This window comes from Ascaphus truei, chromosome 6 (genome assembly GCF_040206685.1).
Source record: "Ascaphus truei isolate aAscTru1 chromosome 6, aAscTru1.hap1, whole genome shotgun sequence".
NCBI lineage: Eukaryota > Metazoa > Chordata > Amphibia > Anura > Ascaphidae > Ascaphus > Ascaphus truei.
This window is the reverse complement of record NC_134488.1, coordinates 123,323,208-123,346,873: the sequence shown is the minus strand read 5'-3', so window position 1 is coordinate 123,346,873 and position 23,666 is coordinate 123,323,208. Positions and strand designations below refer to the sequence as shown.

The window sequence follows — 23,666 nt, the reverse complement described above, 5'->3', positions numbered from 1 at the left end:
GGAGACAGGCACACAGGAGACAGGCACACAGGCGACACAGGCACACAGGAGACACAGGCACACAGGCACACAGGCACACAGGCACACAGGAGACAGGCACACAGGAGACAGGCACACAGGCCACACAGGAGACACAGGCACACAGGCACACAGGCACACAGGCGACACAGGCACACAGGAGACACAGGCACACAGGCACACAGGAGACACAGGCACACAGGAGACACAGGCACACAGGCGCACAGGCCGCCCTCAGTAATAATGTCTCAGAACTGTCATCATTCATTGTCCCAATGTTATTATAATAATGATAATGACGCTTCCAGTGTAACAGGCTTAAGTTGTGTTTATCAAACTAAGAGTCAGGAATATAAACTGCTGCTAATCACTCTGCAAGATTGTTAAAAAATAAAATATGGCAAAGGTTGAAACATCCAGCTAATTTCCAGTGATTTCTGCCAGTAATCCCTGAGGGCCGAGGTTCAATGTCCTATCATGCGCACATATTGTATTATAATATACTGTATCCCACGGGCTCTTCTGCAAATCACTGGGTACCTTGTTGGCACTATGCAGATAAACATATATTTAAATACAGATGTAGCTAGGTGTAGGACTAGCTTTAGGTGACGATCAGTGCAGGGGAAGATGCTAGTGTGTGTTAAAGGTTTGTGCTGGGTTAACCCTCGGTTACATTGCAGACTGCTCCAATGCAAGTGTTTGGCTAGGGTTAAAGGTTTCACTGGGGTTCGAGTGATGGTTGGGTCATGGCTAAGGATAAAAGCTGCTGTTAAATCTCGGTTAGTGTAAAGGTTGGTGCTATAGCTAATGGCTTTAGGGTTGTGCACCATGATGGTATACCAAAGTGTGTCCAGTTTGTATTCATCTATTAGTTGCTAAAATCTCTTACCCATATAACGCACATCAGGAGTTAGGTTACTATCTAATAAAACCTGCCAGTTGCCATCCCTACGAACAGACGAAATGTGCAAGATGTCCTTAGCATTGTGACTGCACAGTGATTGTACACGTCTATGCAACATATTATTTACAGCATGTCATCACAGCCTACATTATGGTTACCTAACTCCTGCAGTGTCCTTTTTCACAAGTTTCTCAAATCCTGCACCTCTCCTTTTCTTCTCCATGCAGGAATTCTGGCACCAGTCTGTGCGGTCCCTCTCTCCCCCACAAAGAAGACCCCCCCAACCCCTGCATTAACCTCGTTGCCAAGTCCGGCAGGCTAGGATACTCTGTCAGCCAGACCAAGTCTAACTTTCATAGAAGGGGCGGGTGGGGGTGTCTGATTCTGCCCCCGATCTAAAATTAGCACCCCTTGAAGGGTCAGCAAGGGGATCGTGTAACAACTTCTAGAAGAGGGATAAGGATAGGGGGGGGGGGGGAGAAAGAGAAGAAGAAGCAAGAAAGGAACTGGAGAGGGGGACAGAAAAGAGGGGGAGAGAGAAAACGGGAAGTGTGTAGGGGGGCAACACAGGTAATTTGGGATATAGAAAGAGAAGTAAAGAGTAGAGATAGGAAGAAGTATAAAAGTCCAAAACAAGATTATCAGTGAGAGGGAGAATAAGAAGTGGAGGAGAAGAAAGGGAAGGTACGGTTTGGGCCAATGTAGCTCATAAACGAGAGGAGGAGATAGAGAAAGAGAGAAAACAAGTAAAAGTGTGAGAGAAAGGGAGAAGAGAGATAAAGTGAGTTAAAAGACTAAAACAAAGTAGGGCAGGAGGGGAGAGTGGAATCACCGCAGATTGTCCCAAGAAGCAGACGTTTGTGCTCCTCTGGCCACACAGAAGAAGGCCTGGGATGGGGAGATACAGAGGAGACACCAACATGGATTTCCTGGTGAAGTTGCTGCTTTGTCTGGTGGCAGGTGAGTCCCTTCCTCTCACTCCCCAGTGATGACTCTAGGCAGGAGCAGAGTATACGCTGCTTGGGTAGGGACTTTCTTACCTGTCAATCAGTACATGTTAAAGTTGTTACTATTTTGTACGGCGTCACTGTGATATTATCACTTACTTCTGCAGCAGAACATGTTGTCACTTGAGTGGAACATTTGTGGATAATTGTTGAAAATTGGGGAATTCTGGATATTTACAAGGTTAGAAAAAATTGCACAAAAGGGGCAAAGTGCCTCAAACTTTTACTCGGGTATAAAATGTCACCCCTAAGATTGCGTTTATTTTGGGGACTTTCGGAAATATTGCAGATTTCGTTTTCTCAGGATCTTTATGATCAGAAAGTGAGAACTCCTAATCCACTTTAAAATACTCACAAGCGCCCGGAGTTTATAGATTTGTATATTTAAATATTTAAATGTAATTACCGTCGTCTCCTCCTACCCGCCTACATTATTTCTTTTCCAACCCCCCCCCCCCCCCTCCCTTTATTTGTCTTATTTCTGCACTCCACCCCATATAGCACAATTTAATAAATAAATACAAATTGTTTTTGGGGGGGGGGAGAGAGAAACAACATGCTCAAATGGATCCCCACTAATGTGGCCACGGAGTGAGAGACTCAGTCCCTGCCCCAATAAAAATTCCAATCTATGTAAAGCTCTGCGAGACGCACTCCGGCCAGGCACCATCTTTAATGGCAGGTATCGCCAATTTGGCCTTTTTGCCCAAATAAATCCACTTCGTATATGCTAATGTTGACTTTTTCAGCTTGCCTATGTATTGTATGCTTACTAATTATAGTCAATTCTTAAATAACTTCTTGTTAAAAAAAAACCAAACAACAAAAAGCACACCTCATTCATGACCCTAGATTGCAAAGAAATGTCTGAGTCAAAATAGGAGCCATTTTAAACACCCGGCAAACACCATAGTGCGTCAGAAAATATAACAAATACTTTTTAAGAGGCTATACCAATCGAAAATGTGTGCTTCGTGTTTATTAAAATAGATTGCACTGCAATCTGTGACACTCTAACCTAAAAAAAAAAAACACTTTCCACTTCCTACGAGGAATTGACATAATTTCTATGGTGAACATAAAAAAATAAAGTACAGGTAGTCCTCGCTATCCAACGTTTCACTTTACAATGGATGGCATATCCAACGCTTTACAATGCAACCCTGAGGGCCGTTTTCCGACGCCTGAATGCGTTATCCGACGCCTGAATGCGTTATCCGACGCTCACCGCCACCGATTAACATGGGACTCACTTTACAGCGGTTTCACTATCCAACGCTACTTCCAGAACGGATTCCCTTGGATAACCGAGGACCGCCTGTAAACAATATTGAATATTTCCAAGTACTATATTTTATATACAGAGCAATACAGGCTGAGGGACTAAAGTTTACTAGCAAACCCTCTGCTAACTCCCAGCTTGTGCTTCCCCTTTTTCTCCCTTCATTCCAACCCCGTTGCGTCCCCTCTCTTCCCTTCTCTATCAATCTCCACAAACAGGTGCGCCCATTCAAAGCCAGTGATCACGCGCTGCTATGTGGCGTGGGCGTCATTTCCAGGCAGGAGAGTGAGCTGTGTTGCCTCATGTTTTATGGTTTTAACATTGTTTTGCTGATATGCAAGTTCGGTTACGGAGCCACAACGGAGGAGATAAGGGAAGAGATTCTTGATGCGATAGTTAGAACCGCCCGTATCAATCTGAACGTTGCTTTTGCACCGACTCTCTCTCTCTCCTTTTTAGCGTCTCTTTCCTTGTACCTCTTGTCTTTCTCTTGTACATTGTTCCAAGTGTCTTTGCTTCTTTTTCCCTCCTCCGTCTGACGCATTTTGCAGCTTTCTTACCCTCCTTGGCCATGTACTATGTCCTAAGATTATAATTGAAAAGATGTTGGTGCGTCCAAATGTCATTGATAAAAAGTAATACAATGTAATAAAACAGGAGCAGGTGAGCGCAGACCCACCCCTGTAACGGGGTGTTTCAGTAACGCTATCATTCAATACCTTTATGGAGTATGCAGCTAGGAAAAAGATTGGCCTGACATTTACGGAAAACAAATGCACGAACCCTGCACTGCTCCCGACTCGGTGAAATTCAGAGAGAGTGTACCTGTTCCGGTTTGGAAGAGGTGTTTCAGCGGGCACCACGAGGCAGGAAAAACGTAGCAAATGCTGGACTGTGCTGTAAAGTGTTCCTTTATTGAAGCATAGTTAAAAAGAGGGGGGAAAAAGGATGCCCCTGCACCTCTAACGCGTTTCACCCAAGCGTTAGAGGTGCAGGGGCATCCTTTTTCCCCCCTCTTTTTAACTATGCTTCAATAAAGGAACACTTTACAGCACAGTCCAGCATTTGCTACGTTTTTCCTGCCTCGTGATGCCCGCTGAAACACCTCTTCCAAACCGGAACAGGTACACTCTCTCTGCATTCCTTGTCAGCTATGGAGCACACAGAACCGGCGTTCACACCACATGTGAGTAAACCTGCTGCTTAAATGAGAGCCACCCCAGGCATACAAGATTATTCAATTCAGGGAAACTGCAGAGGTCAAGGGGGGGGTTTAAACACTCCCCACTTACAACTCCGCACATCTCTGTTATACCTGGTGCCATATAGGGGTTCAATGCATATAGCCTCAAGCATGCAATACCACACCAAGTGATCCGGTTTAAAACGCAGTTAAAAACATTATTTTACAATTATTGTGGGTCACATATGCTCTGTAGCACTGGTTAATTGGGGCCACTTACCCCATACATTTTTGTCCTATTAGTGAAATTCAACATGTTGATCTGAAGTCTTAATAACAAAAGAGCCGTTTAGTTTTTATTTAAACAATATTTTTTATTTGTATATATATGTGTGTGGATGTATGTGTGTATATATATATATATATATATATATATATATATATATATATATGTGTGTGTGTGTGTGTAGCATATAAAAAAAAGAGGGCATGTGGTGGGTGGTTACGTGGGTACAGAAGGAAAGGGGGTATTGGGGGGGGGGGGGGATAAGGGCACCAATAACATTTTGATTGCAGCTCAAAGATAGTCACGGTATGAAATAGTTTCACCACAGTCCAAACCCACATTTACAGTTGTTATATAGTACAGGGGTGCGCAAACTGGAGTGGGCGCGGCGGTTACAGAGGTCCTGTGCTCTAAATTAAATGCCAGGGGACTGCGCGAGGCCTCTGTAACTTCTCCTACATGGTCTTCGGCAATGTGTTGCCATGGTAACCCGGCGCCAAAGTGGTCATGCGACATCACGTTGCCATGTCAACATGACATCGCATGACCCCGCCTCGTCATTTGACGCCGGAGCCGAGCAGGGGTGGTAGGGCGCGAGCAGGGTAAAGGAGCAGGCAGGGGGGTGCAGGGAGAAAATCTTGTGCCCCCCTGATATAGTTCATAGTCTCTCGCGTCAATCCCCACTTCTCTCTCGTCTCATTCAGCCGCGGCTCCCAAACACCCAATTAACCTCTACGGTATCATTAAGAATCGCCGTCGTTGTCTCGTAGCAATGAGTTTGCCGGGTTCTCTCCTTAACCCTTTTAGTTGCATCTTTTAATAAAAAATGATTCTCGTCTGCAAATCCTGTCAAAGAAAAAGCAATTTAAGCAGGTACCTACTGTAATACTAAATATATAATATTTCTTACTGTCCTGGGGCCTAAAGTCAGTGAAACGTGTGAAGGAGCCTAACGGGCTAAATGAATGAAGCACAATTCTACCCGGGATTCAGGGCAATTAAAACCTGGTAAAAGCCAGAAACAGGGCTCCTTAAATTGCTGTTTGAAATGATTTTTGATGCATTGTTTCAAGTTGAATATCTGATTGATACAATTGAAATGAAAACAGAATTCTGAGTATTTTTACATGTAGAATTAGCGTTAAAAAAATAGCAATTATTAGTGTAATGTGATTTATAATAGCCATACTTTGGAAATAATACATTTTGTAGCCAATATAATGAAACCTCTGAGCTGCGGCAAACCCCTTTCTGTCCTGCTGCATTGCGCCTTATTCTGCGCTGACAGTATTAAAAGGATTTTTAGCGTTTACCCCTAGTTGAACTTGGGGGACAATTTGTGCACTTTCTCCTTTGTTTAGGTGAACAGAAACATACTTTTTAGTACAAACTATTACCATCTGTATGCTGTGTCGTCCCTTCCTGTGCGCTGAAAACAACAAGTATTATTTTAATGGAGCAATCCAAGCAATATCCTACGTTCAGTTCTGAAGTATTAGATAATACTTACTGCATGTTTTTTTTTTAATTCAACTCTTTAGCCATTTTTTATGAGTTTTAATATACTGAGCAGCCTTTGATTTCTATAGCAGGTTTAGCCACCTCCCCAGCAGTGCAAGATCTTTGCAACACTTTCCTGGTTGTGGTCGTTTGTTGCCAATATTCCCAGCAGTTTGAGCTGCAAACTGCAACAATAATAATGTTACCTTGGTAATATAAGAATACATTGTAGCTGCTGAGTTACACTGACTGAAGGATTGATTTGAAACTGAACGTCAGCCATTTAGTGAACCCTGGGAAGCAGGATCTTTGCTGATCGATCACAGGAGAACCAAATCGATCAGCAGCTTAGGTAATTTGTTTTCATTAAAGGTAATCAAAGGCTGCACATATTAAAACAAAAACCGTTACATTTAGTTTTGCAGATGCTTGGTTTGCCTGTCGCAGAGTGAGAAATGTGGGTATTACATAGGCGCACACCATTTAAAATTAGATTTCTGTGCTCCAGTTTTGCACCACAAAGACGTTTTAGGTGCTTAGCCCTTAGTTCATTGGCCCGGCCCCTATATGACATACTGTACATGCATATAGACTGCCCGCTTTCCCTATGCAAAGCAGCGATTTCATTCTACTTCTCTGTCTTTCATTCTTGTGACTATTCTAGGATTTATTTATTTTTTCATGATTTTTAAGGTATTTGATCACATTGCCTATACTGAGAGGACGTTCCCTGCAATCACTACACTTTCAGCAAAAAGTCCTTTTTAACATTTCTCCTGAAACATGTTTATTAACTATTGTTCCAGGTTATAACAAAACAGTGTCAGTGTATTTACATTTGGATTTTTTTTGAGCAGAAGCTGTATTGAGCTAAAGAACAAGACAAGTGAACCCCGGGCAGGCTGAGCTTGTCTTGGAAGCAATGTTCACGTCGGGTCAGTTATAATTCTCACAGTCTGCATATCACCCAGCAATCAAATAGTGACAACTGTTGTGGAGCGGACAGAGCAGCAGTGAGAAGTGCCCATCATAAGGCCTCGTTCAGGGTGCCAGAGGCAGGAGTTGGAGGGCGGGCGTTCGCGTGTGCGAGCGGCAGTCTGCTGGGCGATGTGTGTACATCCTCCCCAGCAGACTTTTTCAGGAGTTGAGGAGGCGGGCAGGAGGCGGGGCTACAGACAGCAGCTTAGGGATCGGTGTTGCTGTCTTGAAATCATTCTCAACAATGATTTCATTGGCTGCCGAGGTCCCAGTGACGCTGCTGTAGCTTCAAAAAAACAACCTGGGTTGTTATTGAAACTGTAGCCAGCGTCAACTCCGTGCTTCGGAGACAGGGCAGCTGCTACCCTGACAACCGCAATTCCCTTTAAATACATTGTGTCGGACGGCCGCACGCACGTCAGCACGCCCTCCCTCCGAAGCCAGCACCCTGAACGAGGCCTAATGGGGAACATAAATTCCTTCCTGACTCCAAATATTGGCAATCAGATTACTCCCTGGATCAGCATCCTTCCCATGTTTACTTATTTGGTATATAGATAGATAGAGCTAGATAGACAGATAATGAAAGATAGATGATAGCTAGACGTAGATGATCCCTAGATAGATATGATAAATATATATATAGATAGATATAGATGGTAGATAGATACATATGATAAATCGACGGATAGATATGATAAATCGAGACAGTAGGTATGATAAATCGATAGGTAGAGATACATAGATGATAGATGTCACTGGAGACCAGGACTAGCACACCAGGGATAAATTCGCCAGACAGAAACACAGCGTTTATAAAATGTATTTATTGGAAAAATAATTATCCACAACGATTTACAGTAAATCAACACACACACACTTACAACTGGGAAGCTAGGGTTACCTTATAGACATGGGTGCAGGGAGCTCCCTAAAGAGATTTCCCCTGTTCTTTCTTCCTGCCCTCTACAGCTCCCAGTTACTCCCAGCTTCTTTCCAGCTGTCTCTGCTAAAGAACTCTTATCTCACAATTAAAACTGAACTGATCTTATCTAATCTAGCTCGGGGGTCTTCCTCCCCCCAGGTGTTTGCAATATGACCCAGCCCCTGATTGGTGGGGGGAAATGCAACAACAAACAAAGTTACATGCAAAGAGTTACTTGGAAAGATCACAGAGCACTCTGCAACATTCCAGCTGAACATAACATTAACCCCTGGTTCCTGAAGTGCAGGAAGCAGGCTTACAATACAGATATATACAAACATAATACAGATGTATTACTGACGGGTAGGGATAATGGCAGGCTTGATCTTTATTAAAAGTAGTTACATTTACCCCTACCGTCACAATAGATACATATGATATATAGATATGACAAATAGATAGCTGGAGAGATAATATAGGCATACCCCGCTTTAAGGACACTCACTTTAAGTACACTCGCGAGTAAGTACATATCGCCCAATAGGCAAACGGCAGCTCACGCATGCGCCTGTCAGCACATCCTGAACAGCAATACCAGCTCCCTACCTGTACCGAAGGTGTGCGCAAGCGTGGAGACTATAGAGCCTGTTACACATGCGTTATTTACATCAGTTATGCACATATATGATGATTGCAGTACAGAGCATGCATCGATAAGTGGGAAAAAGGTAGTGCTTCACTTTAAGTACATTTTCGCTTTACATACATGCTCCGGTCCCATTGCGTACATTAATGCGTGGTATGCCTGTATAGCAATATAAAAAGACACATAGAAATGACAGAGGAGGGACGCAGTTTTCCCATGATGATGTAACTGGCTGATTATTCAGAAGGTTCGTTTATAAGTTTCTCATCGTTTCAGTAGTTTCCTCGTAAAAGACATAAATTCGGATTGTATAATTGAAACTTCTAGATACAGAACATGAGATGCTATATATATACAACAGACGACAGAGAAGCCCAATGCTACATCCAACATGACAGAAACACACAGTGAAATACTTATATATTCTCTTGAAGTAGGGTCATTTAGTTTAACCCTTTGGCCAAAGCGTTTGCTTACAACGCTTTGGCCAAAGGGTTAAACTAAATGACCCTACTTCAAGAGAATATATAAGTATTTTACTGTGTGTTTCTGTCATGTTGGATGTAGCATTGGGCTTCTCTGTCGTCTGTTGTATACATATGCCACGCTCAATAGCACTCCATTTTGACACATATACATATATATATTTTGTGGGGGCTCAGGGGTTCCCAAAAAGAGCTTGCTGGGGTTCTGTGTTTTGATGCTATATATATATATATATATATATATATATATATATATATATATATATATATATATATATATACAGGGCTCGACAAATTCTAAAAAGAAACACTCGCTCCCCAAAAAAGTCACTGCCCCCCCATACTCCCCCCAAAAAGACTCACCCCCTCACGTTACCCACTCACGATTCTTACCGGTGGCGGGGTGCGGCCCCGTGGTGCGGTGTCTCCCAGCACTCTCCTGCTTCTCCCCCTGCAACTTTCGTGTCTTCCCTAACTCCCATAAATGTGCCGTGTTACCATGACAACGTCCCCTACCTCCCATAAATGTGCCGTGTTGCCATGACAACGGGACGCTATGTGACGTCATGCGGCGTCAATTTATCATGGCAACTTGACGGCATCATTTGACGTCGCACAGCCATGTTTACGGGAGTTACAGGGGAGACACGGAAGTTGCAGAGGGAGAAGCAGGAGAATGCCGGGGGACGCTGCACCACGCCGCCACACCCCGCGGCTGGTAAGACTCGCGAGTGGGTGGGCGAGTGCATTTGTCAAGCCGTATATATATATATATATATATATATATGATCCACATTAATAAATGCATAAACTGTAACGTGGGCGTGCTGGTCTCCATACGATATCATGTAGCAGATAAGCTGCACATCCCGAACTCGGGAGGAGGGGAGAGAGATGCTGATCTCAGCAGATCATTCTGTCTCAGAGAGAGAATATGAGAGACCTGACACAGGAAGACCACATTGCAGAGTGAGGAGAGGAGGGGGAGGAAGAGATGGGACAACACGAGGGATACAATGGAGAGAGCATGAGGGAGAGAGAAAGGAAATAGGAGGAAGAGATATAAAGAGAGAGAGAGGGTGAAAGAAATGTACAGCACAAAGAAAGAGACGTAAAGGACACATGCAGACACATACATACATGTTATATACACACAAGGTTATATATACACATTGACACACACACACCCATTTATATACACACAATGACACAGACACGTTTATATACACGCAATGACACACATGTTTATATACACACAATGACACACACACACATTTATATACACACAGACACATGTTTATATACACACAATGACACACACACATGTTTATATACACACAATGACACACGCACGTTTATATACACACGATGATTCACAAAGGCATGCTAAATAAACATACACAATGTCAAACACATACATGTTTATATACACAATACAGCTGAACCCCATTATAGCACGGTGCTTGGGGTCCACAGAATGCGGTAGCGTTTATGCAGATCACGAGAAAAAAAATCGCCGTTTACAGGGGGGAGAGGGGGCACTACTCACCTTATATAGGGACTGGCTGCTGCTAGGATGCTTTTTATGCACGGGGATCTCTTGCTCCTCCAGGACTAGAACCGTGTCGCAGAAGCCGGACTCTCCGGGGCAGCTTCACAGCGTGCTGGGGATCCGACACCACGGACATGGGGTCTAGGTCAGCCATCGCGGAGGCGCTATATGCAAGGGGTCGGGGGGGATTAGACTGAGGGGAAACTGTATATGGGGGGGGGGGGGGGCTGGATAAGGACTTATTGTCTTTTATATATTTTGGCAAAGTAGAGGGGGTGATCTATGTAGAAGGAATACAATCAAATGAATATTTTTAGGGCAATATTACATTACTGTGTATGTCTGTGTGTGTGTGGTAACCTACGTCAAATTTATTTGGAGCCATGCTCACACCGTGTTATAAGCGGATCCGCGTTGTATCGGATTGAGCTATAACAGGGTTGAGCTGTACATGTTTATGTACACACGATGACACACACATACACGTTTATATACATACATGTTTATATACACACGATGGCACACACATAGATGTCTATATACACACATACACGTGTATATACACACCATGACACACAAACGTACATGTTATATACAGACAATAACACACACACAGCAGGATTACAAAATACAATTTCCTATATCCTGACCCACCAATCATTGATTTTCTTCCCCCAGTAGTAACCGGAAGTGGCAAGATAAACCTTCCGTTAATTATATATTATGTAAGCGCAGACGTGTTCGATGAGGTTCCTTGCTGTGCCCCCACCAGAACTTCCCCTATAAAAGAACAGTCCCTTAAAGGCCGGCCGAATACCGAGGAATAAAACTGTAATCTGAATGTTTTTAAAGGTAATAAATGTGTATGCGTAATACATCGAGAAGGCTCTAAATATCAATCAAATAATCAAGGTAAATGTTTCTGCTCAGTGTGCCGCCGCGCTCCGCGTCTCTCTGCCGTCAAACCGCCACTGATGTTCATAATGTCTCGGCCTGTGACAGGGGCCATTTTGGTAACCGCAGGAGTGAGGGTTTAAAAGGATGTGATTTTAATATCAAATTTTCATTTACGGTAAGAGGGGCTATTTAATAACGTTTCTCGGTTTCAGAACTGGACCCACACGAATCGGTGGCACCAGATTTCCAGATGTGGCCAACGTTACTGCAACCCGTGGCGAGCTGCCGCTGGGGAAATAGCATGGTTGCTCCGCCCCCTTCTTGCGCGCTGCTGATTCAACCCAATGGCGCATTGTGTAGGTCGCGCTGCAGCACGTCGCGGGTTTCAATAACGATGGCTACATCTGTACCATGGGGGAAAATCCAATGGCTTTCAATGGGATGCCATTTCCTGAGGATCTATAGTGCTGTTCTTGCGCTGATTCTTCCCCAGTTTAGCAAACAGGAGACTTTAGTAGATAAACTAAAGGGGTGGATTAGGCCATCGGGACACTGGGCAAATGGCTGGAGGGGCCGGTGCTGCGCTATGCATCGCGGTTACAGAGGCACCGCGCTCTTCCCCACAGCAATAAAAGTAATTGCCGAAATTCCAGCTGACAAACTGTGAATCGAATTTCAAGCAGTTTGTCCATCTCTAGCAAGGACGCACCTCCAGGAGTGCCTGTATATTCTGCTGGGCAACCTAGTTACATTGAGCACGCACCTCCAGGAGTGCCTGTATATTCTGCTGGGCAATCCTAGTTACATTGAGCACGAACCTCCAGGAGTGCCTGTATATTCTGCTGGGTAACCTAGTTACATTGAGCACGCACCTCCAGGAGTGCCTGTATATTCTGCTGGGTAATCCTAGTTACATTGGGCACGCACCCCCAGGAGTGCCTGTATATTCTGCTGGGCAATCCTAGTTACATTGAGCACGCACCTCCAGGAGTGCCTGTATATTCTGCTGGGAAATCCTAGTTACATTGAGCACGCACCTCCAGGAGTGCCTGTATATTCTGCTGGGAAATCCTAGTTACATTGAGCACGCACCTCCAGGAGTGCCTGTATATTCTGCTGGGTAATCTAGTTACATTGAGCACGAACCTCCAGGAGTGCCTGTATATTCTGCTGGGCAATCCTAGTTACATTGAGCACGCACCTCCAGGAGTGCCTGTATATTCTGCTGGGCAATCCTAGTTACATTGAGCACGCACCTCCAGGAGTGCCTGTATATTCTGCTGGGTAATCTAGTTACATTGTGCACGCACCTCCAGGAGTGCCTGTATATTCTGCTGGGTAATCCTAGTTACATTGAGCACGCACCCCCAGGAGTACCTGTATATTCTGCTGGGTAACCTAGTTACATTGTGCACGCACCTCCAGGAGTGCCTGTATATTCTGCTGGGTAACCTAGTTACATTGTGCATGCAACTCCAGGAGTGCCTGTATATTCTGCTAGATAATCTAATTACATTATATCTTTTCGCCATCTATGGAGAGATGAAAGTTACAGTATTTGAAATTACAAAGGCATTTTGCAGACACAGTCCCTGCCCTGTGGAGCTTGCAATCTATGTTTTTGGTGCCGGAGGCACAGGGAGATAAAGTGACTTGCCCAAGGTCACAAGGAGCTGACACCGGGAATTGACCCAGACTCCCCTGCTTCACACTCAGTGCCAGTCAGTGTCGTTACTCACTGAGCCGCTCCTTCTCGCTCCTTCTCCCTATTTCTTGGAATAAAACCTCTCACCATTAGAAGTGCAATGTGTTACCCGGTATAATGATAATTAAAACTTTACAGGTGCAAAGTTTGATGCATACAGCGGTCTTTGATGGATTAAAGTGCTGTCACATTGCTGGGCCATTGCCTCTACCTGCAAGGAATAAACACAGGGCTAATTTATATCCCAGTGTTAGTTTATGCATTTATTAAATGCTTTGCTAGGAAGTAACACATTGAGAGTTGCCTCTCACTAGTGGTTATGTTGCCACAGATTGCACAGAGTAATTAGTTTCAAATGATGTGGTTTCACGTCAAAGTTAGGCTTAATATCTTCAGTAAAAAATAACGGCAGCTGGGAAAGGTAAAACTGCAGTTATAGATGCAAATGCCACTATTTATTCAATGTGGCCCAAACAGCCCCAAAATATCATTTCCTGTTGTCACATGGCCAATATTGTTTGTCCTAGTGGAGGAGTAGCTGCTACAAAGGCTTTGGGCCTTTACCAGTTGGTGAGAGAATCGGCGGCGGATTTGAAAATTCTCCTCCCCATGGCAGTTGGCTGTGTCGCCGCCTCCTTGCTGCCACCCTCCTCCTTCTGAATCACAGCTGCAAATGACGCCGTGGACGTCAGCAACGTGACGTCGCACGGCGTTGTGCTGCCATGGTAACGCTATGTTAATTTGTTGCGGTGACACCACGTTGTGATGGCAAAGAGAGGCCGGGTGACGTCACGTCGGTGACGTCTGCGGTAGTCATTTGACACTTCGATTCCAAAGGAGAAAGTGGGAGGCAGCCGCTGCATGTTAGTGCTTTCCCATCAGGCCCGATAGGCCCGAGAGCGCAGCAAATGTATATGGGGCGGACATTTTTTCTGCCCCCAAATTTTGCCGCACTGGGCTCGGGCCTAACGAGAAATACGCCACTGAAGAGAATGGTCGGTAAGGGGTTTTCTGGTGGGAGGTGTCATGTGGCAAAGCTCATCTCAGCAAATATGGGTTATTATCCTATATCAAAACATCTTAAAGCTGTATGTGCCCATTAATTTGACAGGATTGCTTACAGCTGTGTGTGAGTAGGTGTTACTGGCCATGCACGTCTTTAACCCGGGCTGTGCTGAAAAAGCCATGTAATACGGCCGGCATGTTGAGAAAGAGAAACCGGATCCCTGCTTTATTGCCCTCGGTACTGGTGTGGGTATAGGATGTGTGGGTAGAAGTTAAAACTTGGAATGGTGAACCAAGAGCAATTAAACATGAACAAAGGGAACTCTAATAAACTTTAAAAGAACACAATAAGGCACTATGCATATATATATATATATATATATATATATATATATATATATATATATATATATATCAGTATCTGTGTATCTTGGAATACAGCGGATCCTATCTCAACAATGTACTGTAGCAATTTTGATTATTGGAAACAGGTGAAATAGTTGCCAATGTATTTGAGATCAGATAATCACTGTTGCCTGTGTATTCAAATCGGATTAACATTGTAGCTTCGAATTGGCAGCTAATCAATATTATTGCCAAGTTGATGGTAAGATAACGACGGGAATATACCCTGCGTGGTGGTTATTTAATGAGCAGTTTGGCAGTGACGGCGATCGGCTGCCAGTTCTAAGCTACAATGTTTATCTGATATGAACACACTGGCAAACACTTTGCCCCGTGTTTCCTAGAATGCAAATCGCTACGTTGCAGACATAGGTCAGATCGTATTCCGAGACACGCGGATATATATACGCAGAGGGCCTTGTGTTCTTTTAAAGTTTATGAGTGTTCCTGTTGTTCGTGTTTAATTGCTTTTGATTCCCCATTCCAATTTGATTTTAATATACACTAGAGTAAAGGTTAAGTTTTAACTTCACACCATATATCCTACACTCATACCAGTATCGAGTGCAATAAATGCGGGATCCTTTTCCTGTTTACATATTACCACTTATCCGTATATGCACCTTTACTACTACCAAGAGGTCCCTTCCCTACCCCTCCCAACCCACTACCCTTTCCTCCACCCCCCTCTGGATATTATAAAGTGGCAGGCACATGTTTGTAGGGATCCATGTTTAAATGTAATAGAAGTGGTTAAGTGACACACTGTTAGTGCTCATTTGCACGTTATTACCCAGAGTCCCTGGCTGCAGTGGAAGCATTATATGCTAATGGAGACAGGCAGGTTTGTGGACCTGCCTGAGACATGTGAATGTGCTCACACGTGGTATTGTTATGTGTACACATCCTACAGCCCTTTATTATTATTGACCCCACCTCATCCTCTTTAAATTACCGTCTTACAGTTCTAATGCTCCCTTCAGATGGCAGGAATCCCTGTTATGAGAACACTATCCTCGTAAGAACATCTCATCACATTCCCAGCATGCCCCCTTCCTACGGGAAGAATTTCAATCATATCCCCCTTACATTAATATCCTTCTTATAAGAACACTACTTCACTGCCATAATAAGTCCCTTCCCCTTAATGGAAATATGAAGTTACTCCATGGTAACAAAATACTTCTATTTTATTTACAAACTCAAAATTACAGCTAGATATATTTGTTCGAGTGAGATAGGGGGACCGGTACCACTCATTTTACATGGTACTTGAAACACCACAGCTCAGAGAAATCTCTGTTATAGGTTCATCGTTCCCCGACGAGATTAATCGCTGTTTTATGAACAACTCCTAACGGTCCGTCACTTGTCTGTGTGAAAAAAAAAGGTCAACGGATGAAACACACTGAGTTTATAAAAAGAATCTGTTATTGATCATAAGAAATGTATGAATCATTCATGAGAAAGCGGAAGGGCATTGTAGGAAGAGATACAACATTAAAACAGAGGAGAGAGAAAATTATACTTTCACACTTTACTGGTACTTTGTTTCGATAAAGCAAACTAAGCGAAATATTATCCACCCGACTTGGCACAGAAAATACAGAAATGGTGATACTGTATGTACTGTTTCTGTATGGTGATACAGAAAAACAGTGACACTTGGGAGACAGTGACTGGGTGGGTGACCTTGGTACACAGTGACTTTGGGTGCGAGACAGTGACGGTGGGTGGGTGTGAGACAGTGACTGGGTGGGTGGGAGACAGTGACTGGTTGGGTGGGTGGGTGGAAGACAGTGACTTAGACAGTGACATAGACAGTGACTGGGTTGGGTGGGAGACAGTGACTGGGTGGGTGGGAGACAGTGACTGAGTGGGTGGGTGGGAGACAGTGACTGGGTGGGTGGGTGGGTGGCTGGGAGACAGTGACTTAGACAGTGACTGGGTGGGAGACAGTGACTGGGTGGGTGGGAGACAGTGACTGGGTGGGAGACAGTGACTGGGTGGGTAGGTGGGTGGCTGGGAGACAGTGACTGGGTGGGTGGGTGGGAGACAGTGACTGGGTGGGTGGGAGACAGTGACTTGGGTGGGAGACAGTGATTGGGTGGGTGGGAGACAGTGACTGGATGGGTGGGAGACAGTGACTGGGTGGGTGGGTCGACAGTGACTGGGTGGGTGGGTGGGAGACAGTGACTAGACAGTGACTGGGTGGGAGACAGTGACTTGACAGTGACTTCGGGCGGGAGACAGTGACTTAGACAGTGACCTCAGACAGTGACTGGGTGGGAGACAGTGACTTGGTGGGTGGGTGGGAGACAGTGACTGGGTTTGGGAGACAGTGACTGGGTGGGAGACATTGTCTGGGTGGGTGGGAGACAGTGACTGGGTGGGTGGGAGACAGTGACTGGGTGAGTGGGAGACAGTGACTGGGTGGGTGGGAGACAGTGACTGGGTGGGAGACATTGACTGGGTGGGTGGGAGACAATGACTGGGTGGGTGGGAGACACTGACTGGGTGAGTGGGAGACAGTGACTGGGTGGGTGGGAGACAGTGACTGGGTGGGTAGGAGACAGTGACTAGACAGTGACTCAGACAGTTACTGGGTGGGTGGGAGACAGTGACTTTGACATTGACTGGGTGGGTGTGCGGGAGACAGTGACCTAGACAGTGACTGGGTGGGTGGGTGGGAGACAGTGACTGGGTGGGTGGGAGACAGTGACTGACAGTGACTGGGTGGGTGGGTGACAGTGACTGACAGTGACTTGATGGGTGGGTGACAGTGACTGACAGTGACTGACAGTGACTGGGTGGGTGGGTGACTTACAGTGACTGACAGTGACTGGGTGACAGTGAGTGACAGTGAGTGACAGTGAGTGACAGTGAGTGACAGTGACTGGGTGGGTGACAGTGACTGGGTGAGTGACAGTGAGTGACAGTGACTGGGTGGGTGGGTGACAGTGAGTGACAGTGACTGGGTGGTTCACAGTGACTGGGTGGGTGGGTGACAGTGAGTGACAGTGACTGGCTGGGTGACAGTGAGTGACAGTGACTGGGTGAGTGACAGTGACTGGGTGGGTGGGTGACAGTGAGTGACATTGACTGGGTGGGTGGGTGACAGTGAGTGACAGTAACTGGGTGGGTGGGTGGGTAACAGTGACTGACAGTGAGTGACTGGGTGGGTGACAGTGAATGACAGTGACTGGGTGGGTGGGTGACAGTGACTGACAGTGACTGGGTGGGTGGGTGACAGTGACTGACAGTGACTGGGTGGGTGGGTGACAGTGACTGACAGTGACCTTTGACTGACAATGACTGGGTGGGTGGGTGACTGACAGTGACTGGGTGACTGACAGTGACCATGGCTGGGTGACTGACAGTGACTGGGTGGGTGGGTGACTGACAGTGACTGGGTGGGTGACAGACAGTGACTGACAGTAAGTGACTGGGTGGGTGACAGTGACTGACAGTGAGTGACTGGGTGGGTGACAGTGACTGACAGTGACTGGGTGGGTGACAGTGACTGGGTGGGTGGGAGACAGTGACTGACAGTGACAGTGACTGGGTGGGTGGGAGACAGACTGGGTGACAGTGACTGGGTGGGTGGGAGACTGACTGGGTGACAGTGATTGAGAGTGAGTGACTTGACAGTGACTGACAGTGACTGGGTGGGTGGGTGACTGACAGTGACTGGGTGGGTGGGTGACTGACAGTGACTGAGTGGGTGGGTGACTGACAGTGACTGGGTGGGTGACAGACAGTGACTGACAGTAAGTGACTGGGTGGGTGACAGTGACTGACAGTGAGTGACTGGGTGGGTGGTTGACAGTGACTGACAGTGACTTTGACTGACAGTGACTTGGGTGACAGACAGTGACTGATAGTGAGTGACTGGGTGGGTGGGTGACAGTGACTGACAGTGAGTGACTGGGTGGGTGGGTGACTGTGACTGGGTGGGTGGGAGACAGTGACTGACAGTGACAGTGACTGGGTGGGTGGGAGACAGACTGGGTGACAGTGACTGGGTGGGTGGGAGACTGACTGGGTGACAGTGACTGGGTGGGTGACAGTGACTGGGTGGGTGGGTGACTGGGTGGGTGACAGTGACTGGGTGGGTGACTGGGTGGGTGACAGTGACTGGGTGGGTGACAGTGACTTACCTTGACCGGGTGGGTGCAGGTTGCCGCCGGACTCTTTCCCCTCCTGCCCCCGATATCCCTGCGGCAGCTGCCCGGGAGGGGAGGTGGGCTTGGGGGTGCGGGAGGTGGGCTCGGGGGGCACGGGAGGTGGGCTTGGGGGGAGCGCGGGAATCTGGCGCGGGGGGAGCGCGGGAAGCTGGCCACGGGGGGAAGCAAGGGGAAGCAAGCCGCAGGATTAGCTGGTACTTCCCCCACCGTCCCACGTTGGGAGAGGGGGGGGGGAAGGGGCCGCCGCAGGAAGAGCTTGTACTTCCCCCTCCGTCCCATGTTTGGGGACCTGCGCATGCGCGCGCCGGGACCGCTGGGGAATCGCCGCCATTTTGCTCCCGCATCGCGCCTGCCCCTCAATTTCAAATACTGAGGGGAGAGCCGCACGGACGTGCCCAAAGAGCCGCAAGTGGCTCGCGAGCCGCGGTTTCACGACCCCTGGTCTAGTGCAGTGGTTTTTGACCTTTTTTTTGGTTAAGGAAGACTAAAATTACATTGTGAAATGCCAACCCTCTCTAATAGCGCGTCTGAGATCAGATGCATTGTAAGGAACCCCAACCCTCTCTAATAGCGCGTCTGAGATCAGATGCATTGTAAGGAACCCCAACCCTCTCTAATAGCGCGTCTGAGATCAGATACATTGTTAGGAACCCCAACCCTCTCTAATATCGTGTCTGAGATCAGATGCATTGTAAGGAACCCCAACTCTCTCTAATATCGTGTCTGAGATCAGATGCATTGTTAGGAGCCCCAACCCTCTCTAATAGCGCGTCAGAGATCAGATGTATTGTAAGGAACCCCAACCCTCTCTAATAGCACGTCTGAGATCAGATGCATTGTAAGGAACTCCACCCTCTCTAATATCGTGTCTGAGATCAGATGCATTGTAAGGAACCCCAACCCTCTCTAATATCGTGTCTGAGATCAGATGCATTGTACGGAACCCAACTCTCTCTAATAGCGCGTCTGAGATTAGATGCACTGTAAATTCTTCTGTATTTGGTACAACTTTCAAATGACCTTAAAATTGTAGGGAACTCTTTTGGGATCCTAGGAACCCCAGTTGAAAAGCACTCTGATCTAGCACGATGTGAAGATTTTAATCTCTTCTAGGCTCCTGTTACTCAGTGTGTACTCCTCTATCTGCTGTGCTTATTCCTATTTGTAATTTTGTATTAGTTTCCCTTTATTACAGTATTGCTTGTAAATAGCTCCTGTATATACATAATTACCTGCTGTGTGTAAAATATACAGTAAAATATAAATACAGTAGGATTAAGCAATTTTCAGACCAGGAATTAATTGAGCTGGAATCATTATACTACATTCAATACTACATATATTATTAGTGCTATGGTGCATAAGAAATAACATGACCTATTCCTATATAACGCTACCAATGTGCGTAAAGTGCAAGTCTCTGACTCGGAGTAGCCAACTCCAGTCCTCCAGAGCCACTAACAGGTCAGGTTTTCAGGATACCCCTGCTTCAGCACGGGTGGCTTTTTTATGCCGCTTTTTGATATCAAAAACTAAAAACTTTGCGACGTTCTACTTGCCACCGAATCAAGACTGACACCGGCCGCCATTTTGTCTCTGGAATCAGTGGATCCTTATAGGCCGAGGCACCGTAGAATGCTTGAAGTAGCATTACACTAAAAATTGCTTATTTATTTATATAGATGTAACCCTTATTACCCCCCCCCCCCTAGACTCAACTGATGTATCTAGGGTGCGTGAGGGGCAGTTACATGGTGTTGGGTGGTGCATACCTGTTTGGAACAGGAGGGCCTGAGCTTCCCGCGATGTTATGGGGGAGACAGGATCCGGCTTCTGAGGTAGTGGCCTTCATGTGGTCTTAATGGTGCAGCGCCTCCATCTCCTATAATTCCCAGGGATGTGGGAAGAGACCTGTAGACGGACGTTCACAGAGGTACACAATTGGAGACTTTTATAAGGTGAAATTATAATGAGGCTTTATTGTGCCTTTTCCTTTTCATCAGGAAATCCATCCAAACACAGGGGGGGGGACAAAGCTTCTATTCACTTGGGAGTATTTCAAGTTAAACACTATGCAATTAATTCACATCTCCCTTAGTCAAGCATTTCTCCCAGCCCCAAACACATAGCATGAAATAAGCAGATATAAGAAGTCTCTTAAGAATAAAAGTCTTATCTGTTTCTTGGAGGGAAAATCTTCTCAGTTCTTGGTTCAGCTCCCTTCATTCAGGGTGTGTCAGCTTCAGGTTTAGTAGTTTTCCCTGTGTCTTGTAAGCAGCTCTGCTGTTTCATCTGGCAGGGCTCAAGACTGTTGTGTCTCCAAAGGTCAGCTCACAAGTGAGCTAAGGAGTCACTTCCTGTCTCAACAGGCAGGCTTTTGTAAGCAATCTAAATCAGGCAGGTGGTGTTTATTAATTGACTACCAGCAGTTAACCACCACACTGCTAGATTAAAGGCACATTACTTGAACAGGGATTACTCCCCTGTTACATACCTCCTCTGTTTGTGGGAAGCTCGGGCTTGCCACGGCCAAAGCCCATCCTTCCACTCTCATTCTAGATATCTCTGTGACTTGAATGAGAGTGGATGGAGGAAGAGAACCCTCAGTCCTGCTGGGATTGGAGCCCTTTCTCCAGTTTATTCGTGTCTCCTCCTGAAGGTGTTTGAGATCAGCACCCCTCAGTCGCTCGAGGAGGACTTTTTCCAAGTATAGTCTTTTTTCTACATGCGCGGTCATGAGATTTCCCTCGCGTCGGGTGCTCGTCTTATTGTAGGCATACTGTATGGCAGCAGTTGCAGAGTGTTTAAAAACAGCCCTTTGAGTTTTCCGCTCTTGAAGCTGTCTCTCTGCCCTTTTCCCACTCAATGGGGTTGCTAGTTCAGCCTCTTTGAGATTAAGTTGCAATTCCACACCCACTTCCAGAGAATGTCACATCGTTTCAGCTTCATCAACTAAGGATTCTTCTGGTTTTAATTCAGCACATGTACCTTCTTTTGTTGCCTGCTGGGTGGCTGAAGGTTTTGCTAGTGCTTGTTTAGGTGGTTCAAATTTTGCAACCTTGTCTTTCAGATGAGCGGTATTCCCAGCTCTCACTGTACCCTTGTCTTTATGGGTTTTTGAGGCTGTGGGATACTGACGCTTAGTCAGGGTCAATACTTGTCCTTGTAGGACTGTAATCTCATTCGCGAGAGATCCCTGTTTTTTGAGTGCGTCTTGCAAGTCTCTTGTCAGGGAATTTATCTGCATGCTTTGCTTTCTCTGAGCTTGCTTCCACATTTTTATTGCATTGTGAAGCACTATGAACTTCTTTGCTTGGGCCACAGTTACTTGTTTCAGTTTCTGGACCTTCTTGTGCTCCCTTTTGTGCCGCGTCACCTGGGTTCTAAGCTTGGCTTTTAGCGTTGCTTTGGTGATGCTCAGGGTAGCCTTCAGTTTCTCATGCTGCTTTGCGGGGACATACTAGGTCATCAGACGTTCCTGCAGCACTTGAATTTCTTTAACAGCCTGCAGATTGTCTTCCTGCAGAGTTCGCTGCTTCTCCACTGCCTTCTCGAGGTGCGTACGCAGACCTTGCAGTTGGTTCTGCAGTCGGTGCTCTGCTTCAAACTTCTCACCTTCCAAAAGTCTATTTATTTCTTTAAGCTCGTGCAGCTTTTCATTTTTTTTCCTTGACGTTGTTTGTCAAATTAAAATTTTCTTCTTTGAGTTTTACGTTTTTTCTTTGTAATCTTAAATGTTCTCCTTTTTCAGTCTCTGTACTATTCAGGGCCTCTTTGCAGTCCTCCTTCCATTTACGCACATCTGCTTTGAGACTGACAGTCTCCTGGCGTGAGACATCCTTCTCTAGGTTGAGGGTCTGAAGCTCCTTCTGGGAGACTTTGAGAACTGTACCAAGATTACCAATAGTTTCTTTAGCAATGTCCAGCTCCTCAGTGAGACTGTGTAGTTCCTTTCTGGAAACTTCCAGGTCTGTGCGGCAGCTGTTGGTCTCATGATGTGAGGCATCCAGTGCTCTGCGGAGTGTCTGAACCTCTTTCTGAGATACGTCCACCTCTGTCTGGACACTTTTGACCTCCTGTTGTGAGGCATTCAGCTCTATGCGAAGAGTGTGAACCTCTTGCTGGAAGACTGTCATCTGCTTCAGTGCCTCCTCATACTTCCGCTTTAGCGTAGCCACCATTTTATCAGATTGGCTCTGCTTTTCATCCATGGCGGAAATAGTAGCATTTGCAGTATCTAGCTCAGTCTTGAGATCGTCCAATTCTGTCCTGGCTAAAGAGTAAATTGTGAGCACATCTTTTTGTAGCCTCACGTTATTTTTCTGTAGCTCTGTGTAACCATCTTCCTTTTGTTTCAATTGTTCACGGAGCATATCACAGTCATGCCTGACATTTTTCAGGGCATCTTCAGGGTTGGTCAAGGGATCGTCACTCACTGGTTCCGGCTCCACTTCCCTGGGATGGTTGGTTGAGGGTTCCTCACTGTTGGCACCGGACAGACGACTTCTGCCTTGGGCCCTCTGGATATTCGGTTAACCGCGGGACGAATTCTCCATTTTCTCTAGGCTGCAGGGCAACTCGGCCCCCCTTTTCCTCCACATGATCTGCGGACGTGTCTGTTCCTTCCACGGTAAGTGAAGAACCGCTTTTCTTTTTCCGCTTTTTTGTTTTGGATGACTCTGTCCCATCAGGAATACT

General features: G+C 46.0%; 1 protein-coding gene across 1 annotated transcript in view; it reads left to right on the top strand.

Moving 5' to 3' along the window:
- Positions 1-1,421: 1,421 nt before the first annotated feature.
- The window catches only part of SCN1B (sodium voltage-gated channel beta subunit 1), a 40,940-nt gene continuing 18,695 nt past the window's right edge, over positions 1,422-23,666 (top strand). The window contains exon 1 of the mRNA XM_075606176.1: positions 1,422-1,885. Within this exon, the coding sequence (XP_075462291.1) occupies positions 1,819-1,885 (67 nt within the window). The 5' untranslated portion in view covers positions 1,422-1,818. The remainder of the gene's footprint in view (positions 1,886-23,666) is intronic.